Raw genomic sequence first — 24606 nt, 5'->3', positions numbered from 1 at the left:
ATGATTAGGCACGTTCATTTATCCTTCATTAGTTTTTATCAAAGGCCGCGTTTGCATACATTAAAGAACGAAATTTGTTTTTGATCGTGCACATTAGGCGGATTGATGGTGTACATCTAGCGGTTAAAGCTGGTCACCATTTATATTGACTCGTAATTTAGGAACAGCTGCAGCAAGGACAACCAAAACCCGTCGAAATATTTTCTAGAGCCGTTAGATATTTTCCGTATACCTAGAGCCTTCTCCAGCCTTTCCCGTAACACTCCAAGCGACGCCCCCAAAACGTGGCTCCAAGTTTGCCACTGCTATCGTATAGCTGTCCTGGCCAGGAAAGGAAATAAAGTGCTCTTTCCCAGTGGGAAGTGCATCCTTTTGTCCGTGCTACTCCCATATTAGTCCTTACGCCGTGGTGCCTTCATGCAGCAGCTTACGCGCATGCCCGGGCCAAATCTCTGGGTTTCCATCAGCTAGCTAGCTGTATGCTGAAAGGCTACTGCCTGCCCCGATCTGCATGTATAGCAAAGAACGACGGCGCTGGCCGTCCAAGGCAAAATGGAGCGAGAGAGAGGCCAAACTTTTACCATTCCAGACGGATCCTTTCCGATTCCTGGCCTTTCCTAATTTGACCCTCCTCTGTCTGCCTCCGCCTGTTCACTGCGCTCTTGGCTGGCGCGGTCGAAGCAGCTCGCAGGCTTACTCACGTGTTTCTTATTCCTTCATTTCATTACTCATAGTTCCTACTGGTGCTCCTCTGTTTCATGTCTGCTGTAGCCGCTCCCGTTGGCTGTGCTTATCCGTTCCGTTCCTAGCATAGGAGTGGTGCTCACTAGAGGTAGTGCTCCTTACCCTACCATCATCGCTAGTGCTCCTGCTCCATCTAATATTTGGAAGTGCCTTGCGACGGCCCCCCAGGCTTCAAGATAGGTCCGCCAGTGCCACCTAAGCCGCCTACGATGACGAGGCGGGCATTCAAGATCTTTACGGTCGACGCGTTTACCAACAAGCCGTATTGCGGTAACTCGGCCACCGTCGTTTTCCTCGATCGGGACCAGGTCAGTAGGATCACGACGACCTTTCGACCCATTTCCCAACGCCAAGGTCTCTCTCAAATGGCGTTCAAGGCCACGCAAAGAATTAATCTACACCGATCAAACATGCAGTTTCGATAAAAGGCTTCTACTGGCCATTTGACTTAGCAGTCATTTGCGATACGCCTGATTTTTCTAGCTCTTCCCAATAGTAGACGTAGTCTGTCAGTTGCCTAGTTTGCCAGTGCAGAAATCTAATTAGGCCGTTTTGACAATCTTATTCCTTAGTCAAAAAAGACATGTTGAACACAATTACCTAATCCTTCTACATGCGAAAATATTTTACGATCTCATAGCATAGTGACATCTTGGTTAAATAAAATAAGAAACTATGGTACGAGCGCGGGCGTGTTAATATAGTAAGCATTGAGCGCAATACGAGTCTTACGGTCTAGGTTTGGGATGGCTGCTAATTTGCTGGTTTTTTTGGGACCTGTTCCTGGATAGAAAGAGAAAGTATAAGATGAGATGTAGGTCTTTAACGGCATAGAATTACGTACTGAGCTTCGTTTACGGGCGCCGTCGTTTGCGTCGCCTAACTGTAGAGCAGTTGATGAAACGAGCATCTTACGATTACATAAGGGCAGGGCAAACCAATTCTGAGTGGTAATTTAGACAGGGATGTTGTAGATGGTGAGAAACTAGAGCTTAGTAATTACTGATGTAGATGGTGTGGCCTACTGTTGTCATGGGCTTACAATGGATAGGGTGCCCTCGATTCCATAACGCCAAATTTAGCGAAGGCTAGTAGCGGGAAAAGCGGTTCTAGAGACTCTTACCAAGAGCTTTGTTTTGGAGCCTACTTTGTTTTACTTTATATAAAATAGTGTTGTTCCATTTGGTTGCAGAATAGACGGATACGCTTTTAAGAACCCTAGAAGCTGGAACCACCTGCGAAGCAGCCTCAGCAGGCTTGGGGGACAGCGAAAGTAGTACTTGTGAAGGTCATCCCACAACTGGGAAAGCCTCGATAGTGCGGATACAATGTTGCGCCTAGATATCATCTGTGTATTAGATAACTAGTGCGTAACGTTTATAATCACATAATAAATACAACATTATGATTTTCGGGGGCCGTATCGGAAGCGCTAACTTTAAAATATTCGAAATGTAAGGTCGAAGATTATTAGGAAGAATATTTTAGTGCTGTTTGATCGAAGTTCTAACAAGACTTGTACAGTGCTTATTCTAATAGCAGCACCTTTATCTGTGTGGCTATTCTTCTCGAAGAAAGTTCTCTGGTGATCACTTTCTTCAGTAGATGTACACGCGATTCGTGTTCTGAGCGTTTGGCTCCGTTCGAGGTTCGGGTACCCAAGGGAAACATCAAAAAGCTTTCTTAAAATATCCACATATGTACTTTGCTTAATTCTGCTTAGATTGTAAACAATGACAGCCGAAGACACAAAAAATAAACAAGCATAGAAACGAGACTGGTTAACTTGCAAGTGCCATTGTGCGGCGATCTGGAATATCGCCCACTGCTACAAGGCTTAAACAACTCATACTGCACACCGACGCAAAAATGGGTCACTACTTATATCAATGGATCTGGCCGTAAGAAAACATTGGCTATATGACCTTCGATCACGCATTGGTAATATTCACAAGAAACTGTCGGCAGCTGCGATATTCTGATGTTTAAGTTCGTTTCTACTACACAGTTATTATAGGGGGTAGTATTCGAATCTTGCCTTCTCTGGATTATCGAAGATACAACATCTTTCATCAGGTAGCGCTTTTTGAAATGTGCAAATGAGTGAAAACCTATTCGTACTATCATGAAGACCTACCTTGTGCAAGCCGCCCGAACGGCCATATATATATATATGTATATATAGCTGACCGCGGTACTTATTGTCGACGAACGTGATGCATCTCATGCAGTAAACGAAATTCAGGTTAGGTTGGTTAACGTTTATTTAGAAGTGACTGGATATTTAAGAGAGAAATTCAGGCTTCGTTAATAGACTGATTCTTTTTGTATGTTTGAATAAACATTTCAATTATTTTTTTACGTTAGCAATATGTGAGGTGATCAAGATTCGAAACCGGAAGTAAACGTACTTTATTTCATATTGAAAGCCAGCCATCTAAAGCCGTGCTTAATGGCAATAGCGGATATAGGATCCTAAACAACTATACGTACATTTTAATTCTTTTTCTTCTGATTGTTGCCAAATCAAGATTTAACTACTAATCTATCTATACGCGATATAGCATCTATGCCTTCGTATCATTTTGGCCGTTAAAATTGTCCTTATTTGCCGGTGACGGAAAGCGCTTCATAGATGCCAATGATGTTTGCTAATATGTGCAGACATCGAACATAGGTGGTCAGTGGCCTTTGGTGTTCCCAACAAAATCCACCAACCATAATTTATGCCCATACAAAAGCGTAGACCATAAAACACGCGCAACTTCGGAACTGCCTTTGATTCCCGAAATAGCGACTGGAAAGTTGATAAGATTAAGCCCATTGAAAGAAAGTTTCAAAAAAGCAATTAGTTGTACCCCTCACCCTCAAGTGGTATTGTTAGTCTGACATTTTTGTATGCAGAAATATATGGCCTTTCGCTCTCCTGCTTTCAGCATAGGATAGTCCTGATTTAGTTTTTAGCTTACCACATCACACCTAATCCACAAGTCCCTTAAACCACCACCCTAACTCAAGGTTGCGTTTAGAGTGGCCGAAGGTCATTGACCATTTCCGACGAAATACAGGAAACTCCACTCAAACAATGGGGGTTCACCTCATTATAAATCCATATGAGTACGGCTATGCAATAGATACAGTTCAGACGCGTCCTCGGTCGGCAACGGTAACTTCTATCTTGTCGACTAATAAGCCAGTCAACGTATGCATACAACGTATAGCCACTACTACTACTAGGCATATTGTTTGAGGACATAGCGACAGAATAATGTAGTTTATAACTGCTGATAATCCCAGCCTCTTCTGATATCCATCGACCCCTGCTCCCCAGAGGACCTGTGCCGCGCATCGTCCTGACCTCTAGGGAGAGGCGGCTACGCTTTTACATCCCTCTTAATTTAGTTGATACAATTGCCAAGTCATGAACGTTATCTGTACATAAATTTGTATACGCGAGCCTATACAGTTGCAAGAGATGAAAGTCAAAGCGGACAAGAGAGAAAAAGGAGCAAAACATCAGGTGACATAGAGATAAGAAGAGAATACTCCCCGGGAGTTTAGCACCACCCTTTCGTAGTACGGAGATGGGAATGACTGGCAATGGAAGACATGGCTAAAAAAATATCTCGCATTGTTACACTTCAGTCGTATTAGCCCATCGGTGGCATAGGATGAAAAATGCTCGAATTTTTATTGTGATATCGTACCTATAGTAGTTTCGTAGCCTTCGAAGGCTATGTCCTCTCTTTCTATGTAAAAATAGGTAATGTTTTTGAAATTTGACAACTGACAGGTACAGCTAGTGTTTTCCCGTGTGCCGATAGCTGTTTATAATGCGGTGATTTCGAGGGTTTAGGTTCTCTATGACTAGCTGCTTAATTCTTCGCAAACGGCAAAAAGCTACTTCACAATAAGATAGTACACAATCGTACTGTGACGATCAACGCCTTTAGTCTTACACAAAACAAGTGCATACGGATAATGCATATATATTATTTTATGACCTTAGGAAGGAAACCATTCAAAGTCTCCGCGCAAATTATGCACAGTGTCGCCTAAATATTTCCATACCTTTCTAAGAGAGTACACAGCAGGCTAGTTGGAAAGTGGATAAAGGCACCATCAAAACCTTTTATGCGTAGAAATCCATGGAAGAGTTTCGATTGCAATCACTAACTAGCCGTCGTGGGCTTTTCTACCTGGAATATTGTATACGCATGCCAGCTTAGATCCGTGGATTACTAGTGAGCGCGCCAGTGCTAGGAGACTCTATACGGGATGGGCGCAATACGTCACAGCTCAACCTTTACCCTATCATAAATAGTGAAGAACGATTTAAATACGAACAGTTATGTGTGCCTCTCAGAAAAAACGAACAGTCTGACTAGTTTACAAAGAAAAACTTATACGTTTGTCATCAGTTGAGGAGTTCGACAACTTTTCTCGTATAGAATAATAATGTGATTTTTGAATGAAGCAAAAGTAGCTATAGGTACGTATATCAGCGACTCAGATAGAGAAAACAGTGATTTTCGGCTACTTTAGCATAATCACGATAAGATACAGCCATTGAATTTAAAGTAAATTATGGCGCGGTTATATAAAAATATGCTTTTTTTCCTTTTCTATTATTGTTATTTTTTTTTTCTATCTCACCATAGTAATCTGATGCTCGCACGCTTCTAGTGGGGCAGGTAAAAAAAAGAAGGTAGATTATTATATCTAGTGGTAACGTCGAATCAACCCAGTTTAGGTAGATAAACGCCAAACAGTGTCTAAAGGCGTGCTTAATTGAATATGGTAAGGATAAATAAATAAATAAATAAAAAAAAAAAAGAATTCATTATTCGTCTAGGCTCAAATAGGCTGATTAGCAAAAAACCATTACAATTCTGGAATGAATATCATATACTTCTACACCTATTGCAGCTGCAAACTGGATGCAGGTGAAATAGCTTAAGGTCCATCGCAATACATATCGACCATCTTCGTGGTGCCGCTTTCGTTCGAAGGACATAGCAAGCTAAACGTCAACCTGTAACCAGTTAAATAGGCATCGCCACAAATGTACGTGGCCACAGGCCGAGTTTAGGTATAACGAAAAATCCAGCTGAACTTGCCATGCGAACTACGTGTTCGACTTTAGAGAAAAGCCCGATAGAAGACGGTCTATGTAAAAAGATAGCAGGTTTGATGAGTTTTTGAAGTTAATTGAGCTGGGCATCTTGAAACGATCCAAATGTGGAGCTTATTCGAGGTCAATGCGATACGTTTCCGTGTCGATAGGCGTAATTATAGCGAAATACTATAGCTCTAATATAGTGTAAGGTTTCTGTGTACCTTTAACCTATGCACAGATATTTTATAACCGCTGGTTCAAGCTTCACCATCAACATAAACTACTTTGTGTTAAAAAAAAAAACAAAAAAAAACTAGAATATATATGCACAGCGACCAATAAATGTGTAATCGTCGTGAGCCTTTACAAATATAATAACCACGTATTTACGCCTCATCGTTTATAAGTATGATTTAATTGGTTACCTTTGTCCTCGACTAGATTAGATCGGGCCTCGCCGGTCATCCAATTTGATAGAGGTGCAAACTTTTGGCCACGCTCTATGAAGGGCAGATTGACGATATATTTCTAAGGCTCATAAATGTCAATGAATAATGAACACACTTTAAAAATGTTAAAGAGTTTACAAAAAGAAAAAGAAACCTTTCTGGAAAGGTTTACATTTTTCAATGAGCCTTTGCTTTATAGCGACAGCTAATTTGGCAATTTTAAACTTATACTGTACTGCTATACTCGAGTTTAGAAAGAGTAACGTACGTTGTCTTAAGCAGACATGGTGATTAAGACTAGCAATGCATTGTCTTCAACCAGTCGTCCTCGTAATTCTTTAGTAGCAATCATGGTTTGCTGGGTAAAATTTTTGTTTACTAATCTTAGCAACACGCAATCTGTTTCGTGATGGCTGGCAGCTACCCAGCCAGCCAGCCAGCCGGCTGTCTGATGGAATGCGTGTTACGGCAATACCGTACGTAAAACGTAGCAGTGATATGGCCAGATTCAGATCTTTACGGGGAACACCTTGAGCCTCAGTTTTAAACTCCTCCTTGTAGCCTTAGGAGGCCTTAAAGTGAAACATGAAGCTATAGTTGCCAATTGATTGATTCGCGTGTCCTTTGTTTGACCGTTTCAATTACGTGTAGAGCTACAGCGACATGAAAGTTACCGACGTCCGACAAAGCATGAGATATTTATGTCGGTAGCCTCTGGAGAGGAGTTTATGTGAGCAATTACTATAAAGTAAGCAATGTGAAGTGATATCTCAGACACTTTATACTTTAGATTGATAAAATTTTTCTTATTAAATGTTATTCAATGAAAACGCAGCTATAACTGCTTTGTTTGGAAACAGGAGTACATTTTTTCTGCACATTACTATATCGCCTGCGTTATTATTGACAGATCGACTGTCGATTCACCGTCAGCAAGATAAATGCTGTTGTGGTAGACACCCGACGACAACTTGGGTCGACCCACCGTTCTTATCGCTTGCCTTTTCCACGTGTTGACCGTTCTACTGGCCTGTAAGTCTGGGTCATGAATGACCTGTAGGATTTGCCCTATACGTGTTCCCTCCCATTATCAGTGATCGACCACATAGTAGCGCTATGCACAGACAACAACGTTTAGGCGAAGCTCATCAGCTTGCACTCTCTAAGAGATAGCACGCAGAGCGTCGAGAGTACGAATGAAAGAGTGACGGCTGTGTAATTTGCCACAGCTGCTGATACTGCACAAGCAGCTAATGCTACCAGCCCAAAATAATGGCAGCGTGTTAATGATCTGTGGCAAAAAATACCGAAAAAAACATTTCACATAATCTTGGCGACGTTCTTGTCGTTTGAAGATGGCTAAACCAGAGACATAGAAGCAACATAAACAACGCTACAAGACCATAAATGAGGCCATAATAGTAATGAAAAAGGTAGCTGAGCTAAAAGTCTCAGTTGACAATTTGTTAAAAAAAGAAAAACTATATTTTACATCCGTTTGAGTAGAAGAAGAACAAAATGTTATAAAAATTATAGACAAAACAAGTGTAACAAAGATTGTTAAACGATCAAGTGTTTTTTTTTTAAACTAACCAGACTTCCGTTCTAACCTACTGGTACCTATAGAGCTATTTTGCTATGCATAAGAGTGTTTAGGCTCAAATTTTACGTGTTGGTTAGTTATTGTGTGGAATGAATTACTATGATTACTATGGAAGGCTTCCGTTGAAAAGGCTTCAAACGCTTTTTCGTCTGTGTGACGACAACGCAATTCTCTTTTAGTTCAGACGCAACTGTCGGGTCGTGGAGACCAAGCGAAATTAACAGAATATCCAGGGAGCAACCCAGTGGGTGGTCCTATAGATTGTTGCTGTGCACATACATTGTTTAGATCTAAAGCAAAACTTTTACGTACAAAATTTACCCACATGAAAAAATTAAAGTTGTATGTGATTTAAAAAATGGACCATTCGCTTAGTATTAGCAAGTTATGGTTAGTATGTTGCCGTTCAAAATTCGTGTGCACTGAAGTTCCTTCACTTACAAACACGTGTGGCGAATCCAGTAGGCCTCTCTATATGAACCTGTGTGGTGTACGTCTCGACCCTGCAATTCTAAGTATGAAGCCGGTAAAAAGATGGCTACTGACAAAAATACGCAAGCTAGCTCACACCTTTTTTGCCGTAACTTGTTAAGCTAAATCGGTTTATAAGTTTGACAAAACAGAAATGCAAGTCGATGACAGGGTCTGTGGCGAACAAAGTTGGGTGTGAAGGTATTAAACGGGCAGTTCGTGCAAGTCGGTCCAACGTGCCCCTACGCGCAAAACTGGAATTGCTGCTTTGCGATTAGAGAAAAGTAGAATAAACAGCGGAAATGAGCCCGAGTCCTTAACGAATAATCAGGCTCTGCGGAAATGGAGCAAATAAGAGAAAGACACGATTATCTTTGCGCTCATGTGTTGTCGCTGCGCTCTTTCAATGGAAGTAGGGGTGTCCCATAATTTTTACATGTTTCATAAAGTGAGGAAATTTTAGTAGACTACGATTTATTTAAAATGAAAACACGTTTTAGGAGTTTAACGCCGCGTTCGCTCGTCATTGTAAAAAAGTGGCCAAACACTGACGGCATGGTACAGGCTTTCCCTACAGTTAACCCAAGATTATGATAACGCAAACTGCTTAACTGTCATCCGCTGTCGGATATCAATTGTTCTAAATTTCTCATGCAGACAACAGTTTTGGGCCTCCTGTGTATAAATTACTGCAGACCATACGAAAAGATGAGAAGTTTGTCCAGGCATGTCGGGAGGCTATATTTCAGACCAAGCCAAATAGCAAATAGAGGCGAAACACTTGCACCTCATTTAGATTTTATATTGCATCAACAAGATTCTATTAAAAAAATTGCAACAAGCAACACGAGATAGCAATATTCAATGTAGACATTAAACTTCTAGATATAATGTTTAGCTGCAGAGCATGATCAATGATAATGTAGCAGTTGGTAAACGAGATGTCAAACTGGTATTGGCGCTTGATAACTCGATGCGTAAATACGTTGAATGAACGCATTGATGGTCTGTACCGCGTTACAACTGTTTAAACATACAAAATGGTAATAACAATAAATATACAATTAATTAGTATTTATTGATTTTATTTAATGCTTGAGCGTGTGTGCGGTCTCCGAGCAACCGAGTGTAGGCGAACCATTTTTAATGCTCGCTGAGCAATGGGGAGTTCTTCTGAGCAGTCTGATTGTCCTTTGCCCTAGCCGAGGTTACAGGGCACGCACTCAATTATCTTCATCAAATGTTCCGTAACGTCATCGAGTGATGGCAATAAACAACTAAACTCTAAAGGGCAGACATTGTGTTGCGTTGAAGGAAAACCGATCACCTGTCCTTATTAGCTGTGAATTATGTAAGGTATTTGGACAGCGTGGGGCTCATGCGTTCAGATTCTTTATGACATGTTTCACTAAGCCATTGGCCTATTGTTTTTGTTATAGTGCTAGAGGTAATTGATCATCATGAACCGGGACAGCGTGCAGTATTGCAAGACTAGTTTTGTATCCTGTGAATCTTTGCAACGTACGAAGTATGTATGTATTTACGGACTACATATTACGACATAACTTGCTACTTACAATGTAGACGGCAGCCCCCTCGTACATGGCTGATTTGTCGACTCTATATATAATATTTTCTTGCCTCGCGTATGAACGATGGTTTTTCTATACGTTCCAGGATATCACCGACGAGCTAAAACAACGCATTGCCAACGAGATGAGTTTCTCCGAGACGGCGTTCGTGTCCAAAAAAAAACCGGAGGAAAGCATTTCATCTGGTAATTCTTTACGGAGAAAAGTGAATTTAGTTCTACGTCGTTACTATATATTTTCCAGGCAATATGTTACCTCTGCATGTCCGCTACAATGAGATCAGCAGCAGTTAAAATACTGCGCATACAAAACACGTCATTGTATGAAAAAGTTCGAACGAATAGTCAAAATAAAGAATATTGTCACATATATATATATATATATATATATATATAGCAATTGTGTCTCCCTCCCAAGTCGTATTTCATTAGGATCAGATATGACAATATGTAGTTATCAACAATTGTACAGATAGCAAGCATTCGAATTGTGATGTGTCCATGATAACCCGGTTTTCTATCCCAACAAAAAAATCCGACTCAAGAAAAACTATTTCATATCTTATAAACTGGTTTATTTCCATTGGTGGGTAAATGGTATTCATTAATCTACTCAGCGCGTCTTTCTAAACGACATTTGTATGCATGTAGAGTTGAGCAGTGAAGTTTCGATGAAGAAAAGACGTTTGGTTTAGCAGTGAGCTTACTGGGGAGATGTGGGTCGTATGGTAGAATTCACCGAACTAGCGATGTCGAAATATTGAAAGTAAAATTTGGGCAACTTTACATGGACCCATAGTGTGCTTTGTGTTTGCTGTCTAAACAAGGTGAAGTCTTACCCGACTGCCTTTACGTATTGTCTGTATATCGCCAAAAAATACACACGGTTTCGATGACCAGTTCCCTTTATCGCGTCGATTGTATTATTTCGGACGTATACATAATGTCCCCATTTTTCATTACTTTTAAAAAGTAACGAATATAATGTTCTTACTGATTTCGGAGAGAAGGGCTATGCAGAAGATTCACTGAGAGGTCAACTGAAGGTTATTTTTATCTTGTTCCGAAGATATTTAAATTTGTATCACGAGAAGTTCTACGTTCTTTGCCGCTTTCTATAATTCTCTGCCGCGAGGGCGTGAAAGCAGTGATGTGTTATCGTACTACGAACGTAACATGTCTGTAGGATGCTCTGAGGGAGTCGAACGCTCTGAAGGGTTCGAAAAGATTAAGAACTTTTCTTAAACATTGACTTGCCACTTCCTCAGTGTTCCTCTGACTACGGACTTCCTTATCAGAAGGTTTAGATTTGCTGTGAGTGTAGCTGAACCATGTTAACTATGAGAAGGGTTGACCGAAGCGAAAGAGTCCCAAACTAGGAGTTTGGTTATAAAACGTCACCTTTTGTAGGCCATCCGGCTTGCCAGCCTTTTAAGAATATATTTTTTTTCATTATAATGAAACAAAGTACGAAATGGTAAAAAGTACCCGGCGCCAAACCTACAAAACACGCGGCTTCATCTCCTTATCCCACTAGTAAAACTCGTTAATACGAAAATACCGAAATCATTATAGGTGTTTTAGGTATAGGAAATACCTTGCTGCATGACGAGGCGATTACAGTTTTCAGCTCTGACGAAACTAAAATTATCACCGTTCATTTCGTAGGCCCTACACCCCATGGGGTGCATGGCAAGCCATTCACTATTCATTATAATATTGTTCAGGTACAATGCAAGTTGTACTGTAAAGAAATAAATCAGATTGAAGAAATCGAATTTGTTTTCTAAGATAAAACGCGATCTTCAAAGAAGAACAGCTATTAAATCATCACTTCAATAACGAAGTTTTATCTTGCATAGGAATGTTTCTTCTTTAGAGCATTCACAGTTGCAATTTGCCTGATCACGTTAGACGTTGTCGAAAGTAGACGCATTGGCATTTTTTTGTCCTGCTTTGAAATTTCTCTTCTATTTAATTGCTGAACAAGCCAAAAATTATGCATCTGATTTTTCGCAATTAATCTTTTTGTGAATTGCTCGTTCGATATTATTGTAAAACCTAAGTATAGTATAAATACTGCGTAACACCTAAATCGCTATCTCTTTACCCTCCACTGAAACCTAAATCAGGCCAGTCATTGACATGCCTGAACTTCTAGTCATTCAAACTCTGGCCCATGAAACGTCGAGTAGACCGACGCGCACCCCCGACTTTGTCATTCGACCTTCGACATTTGTCAGCGCCACAAACGCCGTGTGTATGCCTTACCAACGTTTCGTACTATTGCACATCACCGAATTCTAACAATTATTTTCTACAATTACATTTATATTCTTCATCTAACTTGCTTTAGAGCAACAACTCCTTGAGGGTTATTTGGATTTTAGTAATCTTCGATTAGCACATCAGTACCGCAATATGCAAGATCCCGTTGCGTAACGATTCGTTGTCCATTTAGAAATCTAGCTTTGACGGCACTAGTCTATATAGACAGAATAGGAACCCGCAATAATCTCATATAAAGCCTACGAAACCCCTAAGCAGACGACTTGACCACGTTCATCACGACATCTGTCCTGGGGTGTATAAGGTGATTCGAAATTAAACCTATCCTAGACCACTATGGCTTAATTTCGTAGAGACGCACGAATGCCGGCAAAATTATAAAGTAAGTAAGCAAAGTATAGGTTCCTTTCGTCGAGTTGCTTGCGCGTCGCCAATCTGCGTTGATGAAAATAGATAGACAAAGCGCGTACTACGTACGCTTTGACTGAAACAGACTACATATATATATATATATATATAAAGCTATGCCAAAGACGTTCATTGTCATGTTTCTTTTGGCTGTTGTTATTTCAGCATCAGACTTCTTCCTTCGTTGGTTCACACCGAAAAAAGAGGTTCCTCTTTGCGGGCACGCTACGTTAGCGACGGCGGCGGCACTTTTCGATAACGGTAGGTTTTTATCGCCGTAAGCGGTTCGAAGGTCTTTTCTAAGCAAGGCGCGAACGGAAAGACGCGACGTCACATTTAGTGAAATACGGGTAACTAGATTTGAGCTTACATACTAAATACTGCTCAGAAAATAGAAACATATTATCGGAAAAAAACGTTGAAAGAAACTAATTTACTACTATTGGCTAAAATCACTATTTGCACACACTTCAGTTAGTAAAATGCAGCGTTCACAAGCTCTTGTGTTATTGCCAGTTAATTAATAAAATGCTGATCCTTTGCTATCCATCCTTCTCTACGCGTACCAATAGTCCGAATGAAATGCCCCGATACTTCAGCCAAATCGACTCCAACTCCGTTCGAGATGCTTGCGGCTAAGATAACTTCGAGGTCTTTGTTTATACGTATGTCTGTAGTACGGCTTCGAATTTTGTCTTCATAAACAGCATTTTCTTTTCAGTGTGTGAAAAACAACATCGAACGACGCGACGCCACACAAATTCCTAATTGGTAACAAAATGTACTCCCTCAGATATTCGCCAGGTCAGTGGCGTGTGAGGCGACGTTGACGGTGCCTTTATCCAGCGCGGCCGAAGAGGCCTTTTTGTCACCTTTACAGCTGTTCATCGAAATAACAGCGGTATTATGGCTTGGAATATTTGGTGTTTATCTGTGCCGACGCTATTTTTCAGCATTTTTAAGATAGACTAAGTTCTATTACGTACGCGTTCGTATGCGTCCGCTGCGTGAAGATGAGCTTGACCTCTGTCTGTGAGCCTACTTGGCAATTGTGGAAGTTTGCAAGATTTTGAGACGATCGGTTAAAATACAAAGTGTTTTAATCACTATTGAAGCAATATTGCAGCATATTAGATGTCTTCTCAAAAACACCGGTTTGATCGCGCATGCATAGGGCCACCCATATTAGTAACGAATACAGAATATCTTATTGCGATGATCTTTGACTTCCTATCAAATGGCAAACATTTATGAAACATTAACAAATAGACTTCCCGATTTACAGCCGTGATTCACCTTCAGCTGATTCAGCTTTTCTCCCAACTCGGTCGAGAAGTGGAGAACTTCAGCTTGGAATGTAGTAAAAAAGAGCTAAAAACATTGCTGCTAACTTTACTTTGCCGTATTTACTAACTAACTACATTCACTTTTTTTTTTCTTGTAACTATATCACTTTCATGAAGGGCTGGCCATAAAAAACTACACGCCAGTCACGAAATGAAAATGCGCACCCTGTATTTAGCCTAAAAAGGTGATGGAATTATTGTTGGGATGGCCTCTGTATACTGCGAGATAATTTCTTCGTGTCATATCATTTTTAAGGGTCACAATGAATCAAACAAAACTAACAAGTATTAATACTGCATTAGGCTATGTTAGTAGTCTTTTCTTCAATTTCCTTTTGGGAGCTAATCAGAGGGCTCCTGTATCGATGCGACAAGGATTTTTTTTCGGAATACACTGGTTTCTAGGAAGCGCATGACTAGTGCTACCGGAAAACTGTATCGGTGTTACCTTAAACTTTATAAATACCTCTTGTGCTTTTTTAAAAATGTCTTCGGTCGGAACAACAGCGTCCAAATCTATATTGGACAGCCACCATATTGTATACAGCCTGAAAACGCGAATAGGCCGTTATAGTAACCGCAGCATGTATGCATTATGAAAACTACTACGCAGTGATCGTCTTTATATTTTTCTTGGCAAGTCTTTGCCCACAATCAGTAGGCATTCATAGATTTACAAGCTGAATTATCAGGGGCTATTTGCTATATAAGTTTTTAACAAGTATATATACTTGGCATTAATTTATTAGTCAATCTGTGTAAGTTTTAAGGCATCTACTTCATGCTGACGGAGACCGTAATCTGTTCTTTATAATATTATCTTTACATTTATGAAGCTCGTACCTACGAATAGCCACGGCTCTTATAGCCGCCTTCTCTTATCACGTCATGGCAGACGGCCTGAGCTGTGTTCGATTTTGGCGATTGGCTATAAATGATATATTCAACCAAGATTGACAGGAAAAGACTCCTAGAGATGTGTGTTTCCTTTTGTGCGAACTGTAGTTATTCTTAAAGAACAGTGGACTAGACGTTTTTCGACCTTATCATAACGGATCCTGATGGATACAACCCGCTTATACAATACTTGAACTAGTCGATTTGGACTGGATTCTGTTTTCCTACACAACATCTGCTAGGACATTGTAAAACAGATTGTATACCACGGGCCTCCATGTAGGTACGTTATGAAATTAACCATCGCATCTTTCTGTCGCTTAACTACGAGTTTTACCTACAAAGATGATGCCTCCATTCCTTTGAAATCCTCTGTGTTTCTGTTTCCCATCTTTCTGGTCCTTTTTTTCCATTTTATTAAAGCGATTTGCTTTGACAGTGCAGAAACGATGTCGTACACGCCTCCCTCCTTTAGAACTTGGTATTACATGTGAACGCCTACACATATAATTTCCATATTATCACAAAGAATGTCATTTTTGCCGCCTTCCTCAAGTAAATGCATCTACCGTGGCTTGTGGAAAAACAGTGAAGCCGTCCTGAACATGATTGTTCAATCTAATAAACTTGCACAATATGTCATTCGAGAGTAATGTTGACAACACTCTAATATAACTGTGTGTGCTTTAACAACTAGGGTGTTATTATATAAATCTGTAATTATATAAGTCTAATATATGCATCGCTGCTAGCAATACCTATTTCCGATTGATTCCCGATCGGCGCACGCCTATTGGCTGATGGTCGATTCGATACACACACGTGTATCAGACGTTATTCGACCAAAATCGAAGGCCGAGGCCAGCATGTTGACCACGTTCGCGAAGATTTGTTAAAATAAGCCGACCTGGCCAATTAATCCTAAGAAGGTCAATCTTGGTCCAGGCCGAAAGCCGACTCGAACTCGGACGGGAGGACTCGTACTGATAGCGGGAAGGTGGAGAGCTTTGCGGAGCAAAGGACCAACCTGGCGTATAGGTATTTACAGTGAGGGTGCTTTTTGTTCGAACTGTTATACTAACAAAAAAGCAGAAATTTATTTTTGATTTTTTTTTCAAAACGATGCTTTGGATATAAAATTGAGGACTAATAGAATCACTCTTGTTTCACGCCTGGGGCTAGGCCATTGTCGATCGCGCCGGCAATAACAATAGATATTGCGTTCTTTTTTTTGTTATATGTGTTGCCGTAAACGCTCCTCTTTAAAGTGTTCTCTTAAGATAGTATCACGTTTAAATTAAACGTTTGATACATCATATCGTACTTTCAAATTTTCTTGAAATAATGTCCGTCACAGCCGCCTGATTACTAGATCGTTGCTACTTCGTGCACAATTATATAGCATCGACTTGACCTAAATACTCCACGTAAAAATGACGGAAATTAAATTACAAAAAACAGAATGAGGGTTTTGTTCTCGCTGACAGGCTTCTTTTCAAGCACGTATCAAAATGTATATTTAAGGAAATATACTATATAATAAGGACAACCACAAAAATAACAATGTATCTATCTACATTTATGTTTTTGTAACCCGCTTTATTTCACTGTATCTATTCTTTCTAGGAAACAAAAACAAACGACTAAGCTTTGATACAAAATCAGGCACTTTGACTGCGATTAAGACGGAGGACGGTAAAATTATGCTCAATCTGCCCGCGCGCATGAACAAACAGGTGGTAAGTACAACATATGTAATGTTCACTTATTTCTATCCATATGCGTATTTTCGGTCTCAAATCCACATTAAGCAGGATATCTTCATGTGTCAGTTGTAGAAACTCAATTAGAGATTATATAGCGGATCCTATACTATATCTATTTAGACATTCTACACGAGGCTGTCTCGTTTAGCACCCACAGACGTTCCTCCCTGCTCATTTACTGGCAAACACCCACTTTTAGCAGAGTTGCCACTTGGCCGAATCTATTTTTCCTGCATTTCAGCTAAAACACTTGCTCAAGCCCATGAACTGTGAGCAGTCCGTCCACTAACTCAACGATTAAATTCGCCTTACAAAAAAGCGCTGTCATGTAGGATCCATCATAGGGATGATTAAGAGGAACATCTGTTTTAAGGGCATTTTTCGAACACTACAGAGGCCACCTTGAAAATTCGCAACATAAACAATACTCACCTTGCCATATCATAAAGATCTAGCATTTCCAGACAGAAAAAAGATCAACATTAAAACGTTTCCAACGTTTTCTTTGAATAAGACTACTCTTAAAGATGTTTTTTCCCATACCGTATTCGCTTTTCGCCCGTTTGCAGGGCCGGTCGTTCGCTGGCATTCTCTCAAGCGCTGGGAGAATTTGTTTCGCTGTCAACGAAAACACGTTTAACCAGATATTTCGAACCACCGAAAATGATACCATTGTCAACAATACAGCATAGCTTTCACTAGAAGGCCGACGGTGTTTTTTCCCAATCCACCTCTTTCTATTCGACGTTCAGCTCCATTCCTCGAAACCTTGATGCCACACCTCGATAATTCCTAACGGATGAAATTATTTCGTACCAAGTGATCGGCTCAAGCACTCTTGCAATACATACTTTTTGTTATCTTTATCTTTACAGTAGCTCTGTAACCCAGACCCCCTGAAATGTATAAATCAAACGCAACCATCCCTTAATAGCTCACATATGGCCTCGACGCAATAAGTATTTGCGGTGGATATGTTCAAGCCTATGACAATAATTATACCCAGACTAGCGTCATTCGAAATAGCATTTGAAATTAAAGACAAAACAACATCTAAAAAACAATAGGTCTGATCACGGAGCTATCATAGAACCGTACCACAGTACATGCCACTGTGCTAGACTGATTTCGAAGTGATCGAGAGGCATAGCGGAATCAATTTCTCTGGCCGGGTAACGTAATTTGTGTAAACAAATACGCTCTTTTAGCAGCAGTAGTACGCTGTTGCTCAGCGGCGAAAGAAAAGCCATTCTAAGCAGACATGTCAGGGAGGATTATAAGAGACAATGCCCTAATCGGCGTGTCTATACGTATGTGCTAAACATCCCACCTAAGCGAATCGAAACCCAATACAGGATCGCTCTCCTCTTCAAACCACATATAAAACTCTTTAATGCTTCGGATTCCGTGAAAATGCTTGTGACTTATTTTTTGACAAGCAAACGCAAGTCTTTTCATTAACTCTTTCACTTTTTTAAATTAAAGAAATTTTGTTTGGTCTGCGCACGAACCTGAGGGACGCCTCACTCACAGTTTCGTCTGCTGGTTATCCTTTGAGGTTTGCAAGCATGCCTCCGTGACTTCATGGCACAGGGGCACAGAAGAAGCTTAGTGCGAAAGCTTGTACAGCTCCATTATCTGTTTCCTGTAGAACATCTACAAACAATGGCAAGAACCCCTTGCTCTTATCGTTAGTTGCTTTATCCAACCCCTCATAGGTAGGATGAAACAGATTTGTATGCATTTGCTCAGAGTCGGCACCCCAAAAACGGAACTGCTCATGATCCTATCATTGGGGCGGTTGACCGCATGTCGTATGCGTAGAACGACTACCTACAGAGAGGATCAAGCTCACAGAGATTTCATTCGGCTATTCGCAGACATAATATGAATAGACCGATTAGCGTTGCGATCTGTTTATATTTATAAAGTGTTTGCCGGGATGTTTGTACATTGCGACAGAAATAGGATGAACGATTTGCTGTATCGACTAAGACTTCGTAAAGTTTCGAACGAGTCACAGTTTTGCAATGAGCGCCCATCGCTAGGCGGATGAATTTAGCAACACGAGAAAGCCTTTTAGGCGGTTGCGTGTATTTAATGTCGTTACTTTTCGACACCGAGTTCAAAAAGACGAAGTACAATAGTATCCGTATGATCGAATACGATCCTTCAAGGCCAGTTCGCCACACGTTTTCCTTCTATATTGCAGAACCCAGGCATCTACGATGGTCTATTCAAGCACGTGATCGGCGAGCGCCTGGAAGTCATTGAAGTCCGCTATTCGACCGAAGAGATGAAGCTTGTTCTACGTCTCAAAGACAATACCACCATGTAAGTTCAGCTCACAAAGCCCGACTGAATTTTTAGCTCTACGAGTTCTCTGTTTAGTCAAATTCAGTTATTGGCGAATCCGACTGTGCCCATGAGAGATGCAAGACCACCGATAACACATACTCGACATTTATTTTGAATAAAAAAATCCTTTAAATATGCGCTGACTGTACTGCAACGCAGCGTAGTAAAAGATGCCAATACCTGAACAAACCCACTGTCCTCATATGTTAATCGTCGTTGCAGCCGGTGCCTGTAATCATTTTGTATGAAAAGCTACCAGTGATACCGGAAAAATGCCATTAATTTTTTCTATTCGAATGCATACGTTAAGAAAATTCGACATATTCTTTTTACAAATGGCAGGAAGCAGTTGGAAAACTTCAGCCCAAATTTTGATAGGATGATGGCATTTAGCGGCGGCAATCTGACACTCCGTGGAGTCACAGTTACATTGAAAGGCTCAAAAGAGAACGGATGTGTCAATGCGGAAACTGGAGAGGTGTACGACTTCGTATCAAGACATTTCGCGCCATGGTACGGTGTTCCCGAAGATCCTGTTACTGGGTCGGCCCATACGGTCCTTGGACCGTACTGGTCCGAGCAGCTCGGTGGAAAAACTAAGTTGTTTGGTAAGTGGTATGAGGATTTAAGTACATTATTTGTGCCAAGGTCAACCCAGAACCATCGTACGATGACAAACGTGTGAGATGCAGAAGTCAGAGTTAGCGCTGGTTGTATATTACCCTTTGCCATAGAGAAAGCCAATAGCCTACTAAGTTAACGTTCTTAGCATTCTATACATATTGGATGCTCAAAAGGCATTGATGCCCTTCACGTCAAAATTGAAGCGAAGATTTTTCATATTGCAAAACAATATTACTAAACTGAACATGTGCCCATTTAATCGATAACCCTTTGCCATTTTCCTGGCAACACCATAATCCCATCACTATGGAACTTCTGTGGTCCATGGACAAAGCATGGTAGCAAGTATTCTATGTATCTTTATCATTGACGCTAAGTTAATACAATTGAAGTAGTTCTACAGAAACTGAGACAAATGATAATCTAATGGTACAACGTTCAGACCCTATAGATGCGCTAACACTCCTTGAACTGTTTGCTGGATAGCTTAAGATGTATATGGTCTGGAATCGTCATGACGGAAGACGTTGCCCCTCCTGTCCACTAATTCCGATTGGTTTATTTAATAGTTTGTTGTAGTCTTGTTGATCGTTGACAAAATAAATATCCGAATCAATAATTCTGCCAGGCGGCACCGACTCTCAAAGCGCAGCATCCCAACAAGCATGACCTTTGTTGTCAGGCCGAGCTTTAGGACAGGTCATACAGCAAATTTTTTCTCTCGCTGTCATATATTGTGCCCTTTTCTAATCCGTAATCAAGCGCTTAACAAACTGGCTTGACTTTGGTGCATTTTCATAGTATTTTGCAAATACGACCAACTAAATGATTCCGCATCGTAGAGCATCCAAATATCAAACGTTTCATATATATCATACCCAGCTCTCGTAATAGTTTCATCAGCTTTTTTCGTCTACCACTATGAAAAGCATCTTTTACATCGGAATTTCTAAAACGGAAATGACAGGACCACTTTTGGCGCTTCTCTTCAGATAGCCCGTCTTGATCATAGATAGCCTACTTTGTTTTTAAGACGGACCAATATTTGTACCTTTATCGTAACAGAATTATAAAATTTCACTCTTCTTCAAGGCTCCTTGTCCTAAACCTGAGCAAGCGAATTCAAACGTATTGGCGACGGTCAAATTTCAGCTTTCACATGACCCCAACCCTATATCACCTGACACGGGTCACTTTAAATCTGCTTAGCTAGCTTTTGGCCATTCAATAAGTTAATCTACCTTCATTTATCTCTGTTTAAACATGTATGTATGACTTCTGGCACATTCGACAGAAGTCTCTCGCAAGCTGCACAGATTTATTTAAAACTTATATATATAAAACGTATAAGGGCAGGTGCCGCATCAGGAAGGTGTTACGTGGCTGAGTGTCACGGGCGATAGGATGATACTTACGATAATGGTCTTAGATTAGAGAAAAAAAGTGGCTGCAATGTTGGCACTTAGACCAAGAGTGAAGCAGCTACGCGGGCCTTCGCCACGAATGCTAGATACAATAGACAAAGCCTTAATTCAGACAGATAGGATAATTTCTCTATATCGTTTAAATCGGTATCGAAGCCGTCTGGAATGAACATCTGTCTCATAAATTATGTGCTTGGCCCGAAATTGCTTTGTGTATATCTTTGAATAGAACGGTTCTACGCTATTCTATGCTACTGAAGGCTATCGCACTTCAGCGACTCCAGTCAACTAACATGTTAATGCGATCGTCTAGCTTTTTTGGCTTTTTTTACGGGACAATCTTCGATGGACCGAACGCATCATACGGCGGCAGCAAGTGACTGGTATATACGGTTATATTATTAAAAGTTATTTGTCATATCTTTGGTGCTGAGAAGTTGCTGTACTTCAAGGCGTCGAGAAGGACGTTTACTATTACTTTTTCAGAGGAATTAAGATTGCCCTTAAAAAATCATTCAAGTGCATTCAGTTCATACGATTTACTTACAACAGAGTGCAGCTTGCCCTTTAAACGTTTCTAACGGCTTTTTACTATTAAACTACTATCGATTATGCAATGACTCTGGTCCAATGTGGGATTCTTGCTCTAACATCTTTTAAAGGTCGCCGAATATTCAGGCCCATGATTATAAAGCCTCTAGTAACATGCCGTTTTAAGGTTATAATGACGTTTAGCATAAGCATGTATTTATTTCTCTTAAAATTAGCTTTCAGTATGTTTAACTTAGCTTATCAACTATTTGACTATTTCATTGTTGTCTCTAGCCCATTTATTAAATAGCTTGATAGTAATCTTATACGTGTGCACGTTCGTTTGCAGCCCGGCAAGCCTCGAAACGCGGCGGAGATCTTTACCTGACCGTTCGCAACGATCATCGCATTGAGATGGGGGGTCATTGGGTCTGTGTCCGGAAGGGAGAACTCTATGTGTAAGTCGAGTGTGCCCAGGAGCCCAAGCGCATTACCAAAGCGTTGAAAACGATCTGGAAAAGCAACCTAAAGATGTCGTCGGGAAGGCAGAAAGAAGGATGCAGGAGTAAAAAAAACCTAAAGTTTGATTAGTGTCCTTCTTTGCCAGGTGCCCATCAGGGAAACGTGCTCATTACACAGATATTTAATATACGAAAATGTGAAGAGGAGTACAGAAGGAGAAACAAAAAATGAGCCCTGAATGAGAGGTTCTGACGGCGTTCTTGAACGGGGATGTTTCATAAAGCATTGCGACGATGCACGACTTGTCTTCCCCATGTCTTCGCCGTACGACACGTGATATGTAGATAGTTTTAGATGAAACTAGATAAAAATGATACAGGGCATGATATAGTTATTCGAATATCACTGAATGCTTATTACTACGATGTGGACGTACTGCGTGGACATAATTTGCAACAGAACCTAGAAACCATTGAAGAAAATAAAAAAAAAAACACCGATACGGATATTATGAGCTAAAATATTGAAGCGTGCATTGTTTACGTTGAGTTGACAAAAGTTCATAAATACCTCGCGCTGACAACTGGTGCCCTGCATTATTCCGAAAGCCGAAGTAAATCCTTGCGCGTCGTTGGTTAATCGCTTGTATTCCGCCTGGAACTCAATGGAAACACCATTACCATGTTTTCCGCTCCATACGTCTACAGATAGAAAAAGCAAATCTTCGTTAATGAGATTTGCTATTAGCAACAACTGGAAATCATTTGAGCCACTAAGTCGTTGAAGGAAACAGTCGAGACGTAAAGTAATGAACGTTAAACCAAAATGGGTCGGGATGATGCCTTTATAAAAATACCATACATTATTAAATCGTATTGTTAACACGTAACGACAAAGACTGACGTGCAGTGAGCGTCCTAAATTCGAAGATGGATGGCGTGTGGGGCAGAAAACGCCTACACACGATTAATCCGTTTCGGTCGAATCATACTATGTCAATATATTCTTATCTTTTACAGCACTGTCGTCAGCTGTTATAAATCTGGTGGTGACTCATTCCATCACCAACTGAAGAAAAAAAACGCTGCTCGCCTCTTGTTTCATTCGTTTCCAAGGCGGCTAGTGCAATAAAAAAAAATTGTTGGTTAACCCAAGTAGTGGTAGGACTAGACGAACAAATGAACAACTCTGTCCTACGTAAAACATCTTACAAACAATGCATTTAGCTCTATATAATCTATTACTGTTACGATGCCAAGACTGTTTATCTAAATTTTATGCTTATAGACTTACACTTATATACATCTATATATATATATATATATATGTTATTATTGCTATGATGATTATTGTTGTTGTGCTATATACGCGTTGAGACGCCCTGACAAGCGATCCGATAAACGCAAATGCATTAAAAGTCTAATAGTAGAAAAGAGGGAGAAAGCGAAGGCGAGGAGCTGAATGAACGAGCTGACACTGATCAGGTTGTACCCCTATAAAAATCAACACGTATAGTTAGCCCTTTTTGTTAGTTATCACTGTGAATTATTTCTGTTCGCGCATTATATACATACAGATTGTTTGGATACGATAACTCATAGCATCTCATGGCATTGCTCTGACTGAATTCATCGGATTACGAGCGTCTCCATATAGTTTGGGAGATAATTCCCCCTCTGAACAAACAGGGCGTTCGTGTTCTATCCGCTGTAAATAGAAAGAACTTCATAATAGCTATACCTACGCGATGAATCGGCTAATCTGAAGTCAATTTTGTTCCGTACATAATCTAGTAAACCGCGAAATTTGTGTGGGATTCGCTAACTTCGTGTCAAATTATCAGGAACTACACGGAAGAGGAACGAAGACAATTTGGACTTTGGAACTTCGGAAAGAGTTATCATCAAGCGGCTGCGAGAATGAACGATGTAGAAGAGGAGCTATCACTGCGATTACCATAGCTATCGATCCTATTATTATTATTATGATCACGATTAAAAAGTGATGAGGGGACATCTATAAAGGTACATTAGCTAACATTATAGAACGTACATTCGTAGAAATGTTAGCAAGGACGGAAAGCAATGGAGCGAAAGAAAATACGAAAACAACTATCTTCGCTGACACGAGTAAGATACAGTGGTTAATAAATTTCTGTCCGTTACGAGCCAGAATATTAGTGTTGTGCTTTTTTTTTTTTACCAGAAGTAAAAGTCCTATTGTATGTTGTTATAGGGAAACTATCGCTTTGTCTGACAACAACTAAAATAAGCCTCATTACATTTTGTTAACCTTTAAAATAACCTAATTTATTATTAATACGTAATGACACAGACTGAAAAGTTATTTAAATTTGTATTCAAAAATAGTGAGGATTTTGAAAAAATACTATACGGAGGGTCTCTGTTTGCCGGTTTTTTAGATGTACACTTGATGTTTACAATCTTTCCGCAACATTAGAATTGTCCATTTCTGTACCCATTGGATAAACTGAAAAAAAAATTATTGCAATTGAACTTTTGCC

General features: G+C 40.3%; 1 protein-coding gene across 4 annotated transcripts; it reads left to right on the top strand.

The window, feature by feature from the left end:
* The first annotated feature begins 534 nt into the window (after positions 1-534).
* Positions 535-24256, top strand: LOC111247743 (phenazine biosynthesis-like domain-containing protein). Of its 4 annotated transcripts, none has more exons than XM_086977314.1 (9): positions 535-1052; positions 9826-9918; positions 10064-10163; positions 12840-12935; positions 15863-15955; positions 16544-16656; positions 18896-19017; positions 19384-19649; positions 21970-24256. In XM_086977314.1, the coding sequence occupies exons 2-9, from the start codon at positions 9847-9849 to the stop codon at positions 22080-22082; spliced, it is 975 nt and encodes a 324-aa protein (XP_086833440.1). In that variant the 5' UTR covers positions 535-1052; positions 9826-9846; the 3' UTR covers positions 22083-24256. The 4 variants fall into 4 exon arrangements, with proteins under 4 accessions (XP_086833440.1, XP_086833441.1, XP_086833439.1 ...); XM_086977315.1 differs by lacking the exon at positions 9826-9918 and adding an exon at positions 1937-2110 and having other exon boundaries at positions 615-1052; XM_086977313.1 differs by lacking the exon at positions 9826-9918 and having other exon boundaries at positions 628-1052.
* The last annotated feature ends 350 nt before the right edge of the window (positions 24257-24606 follow it).

Source organism: Varroa destructor, unplaced genomic scaffold (genome assembly GCF_002443255.2).
Source record: "Varroa destructor unplaced genomic scaffold, Vdes_3.0 BEIS01000001.1, whole genome shotgun sequence".
Lineage (NCBI taxonomy): Eukaryota > Metazoa > Arthropoda > Arachnida > Mesostigmata > Varroidae > Varroa > Varroa destructor.
The sequence above is the reverse complement of the archived record's forward strand: the minus strand, read 5'-3'. Positions and strand labels throughout refer to the sequence as shown.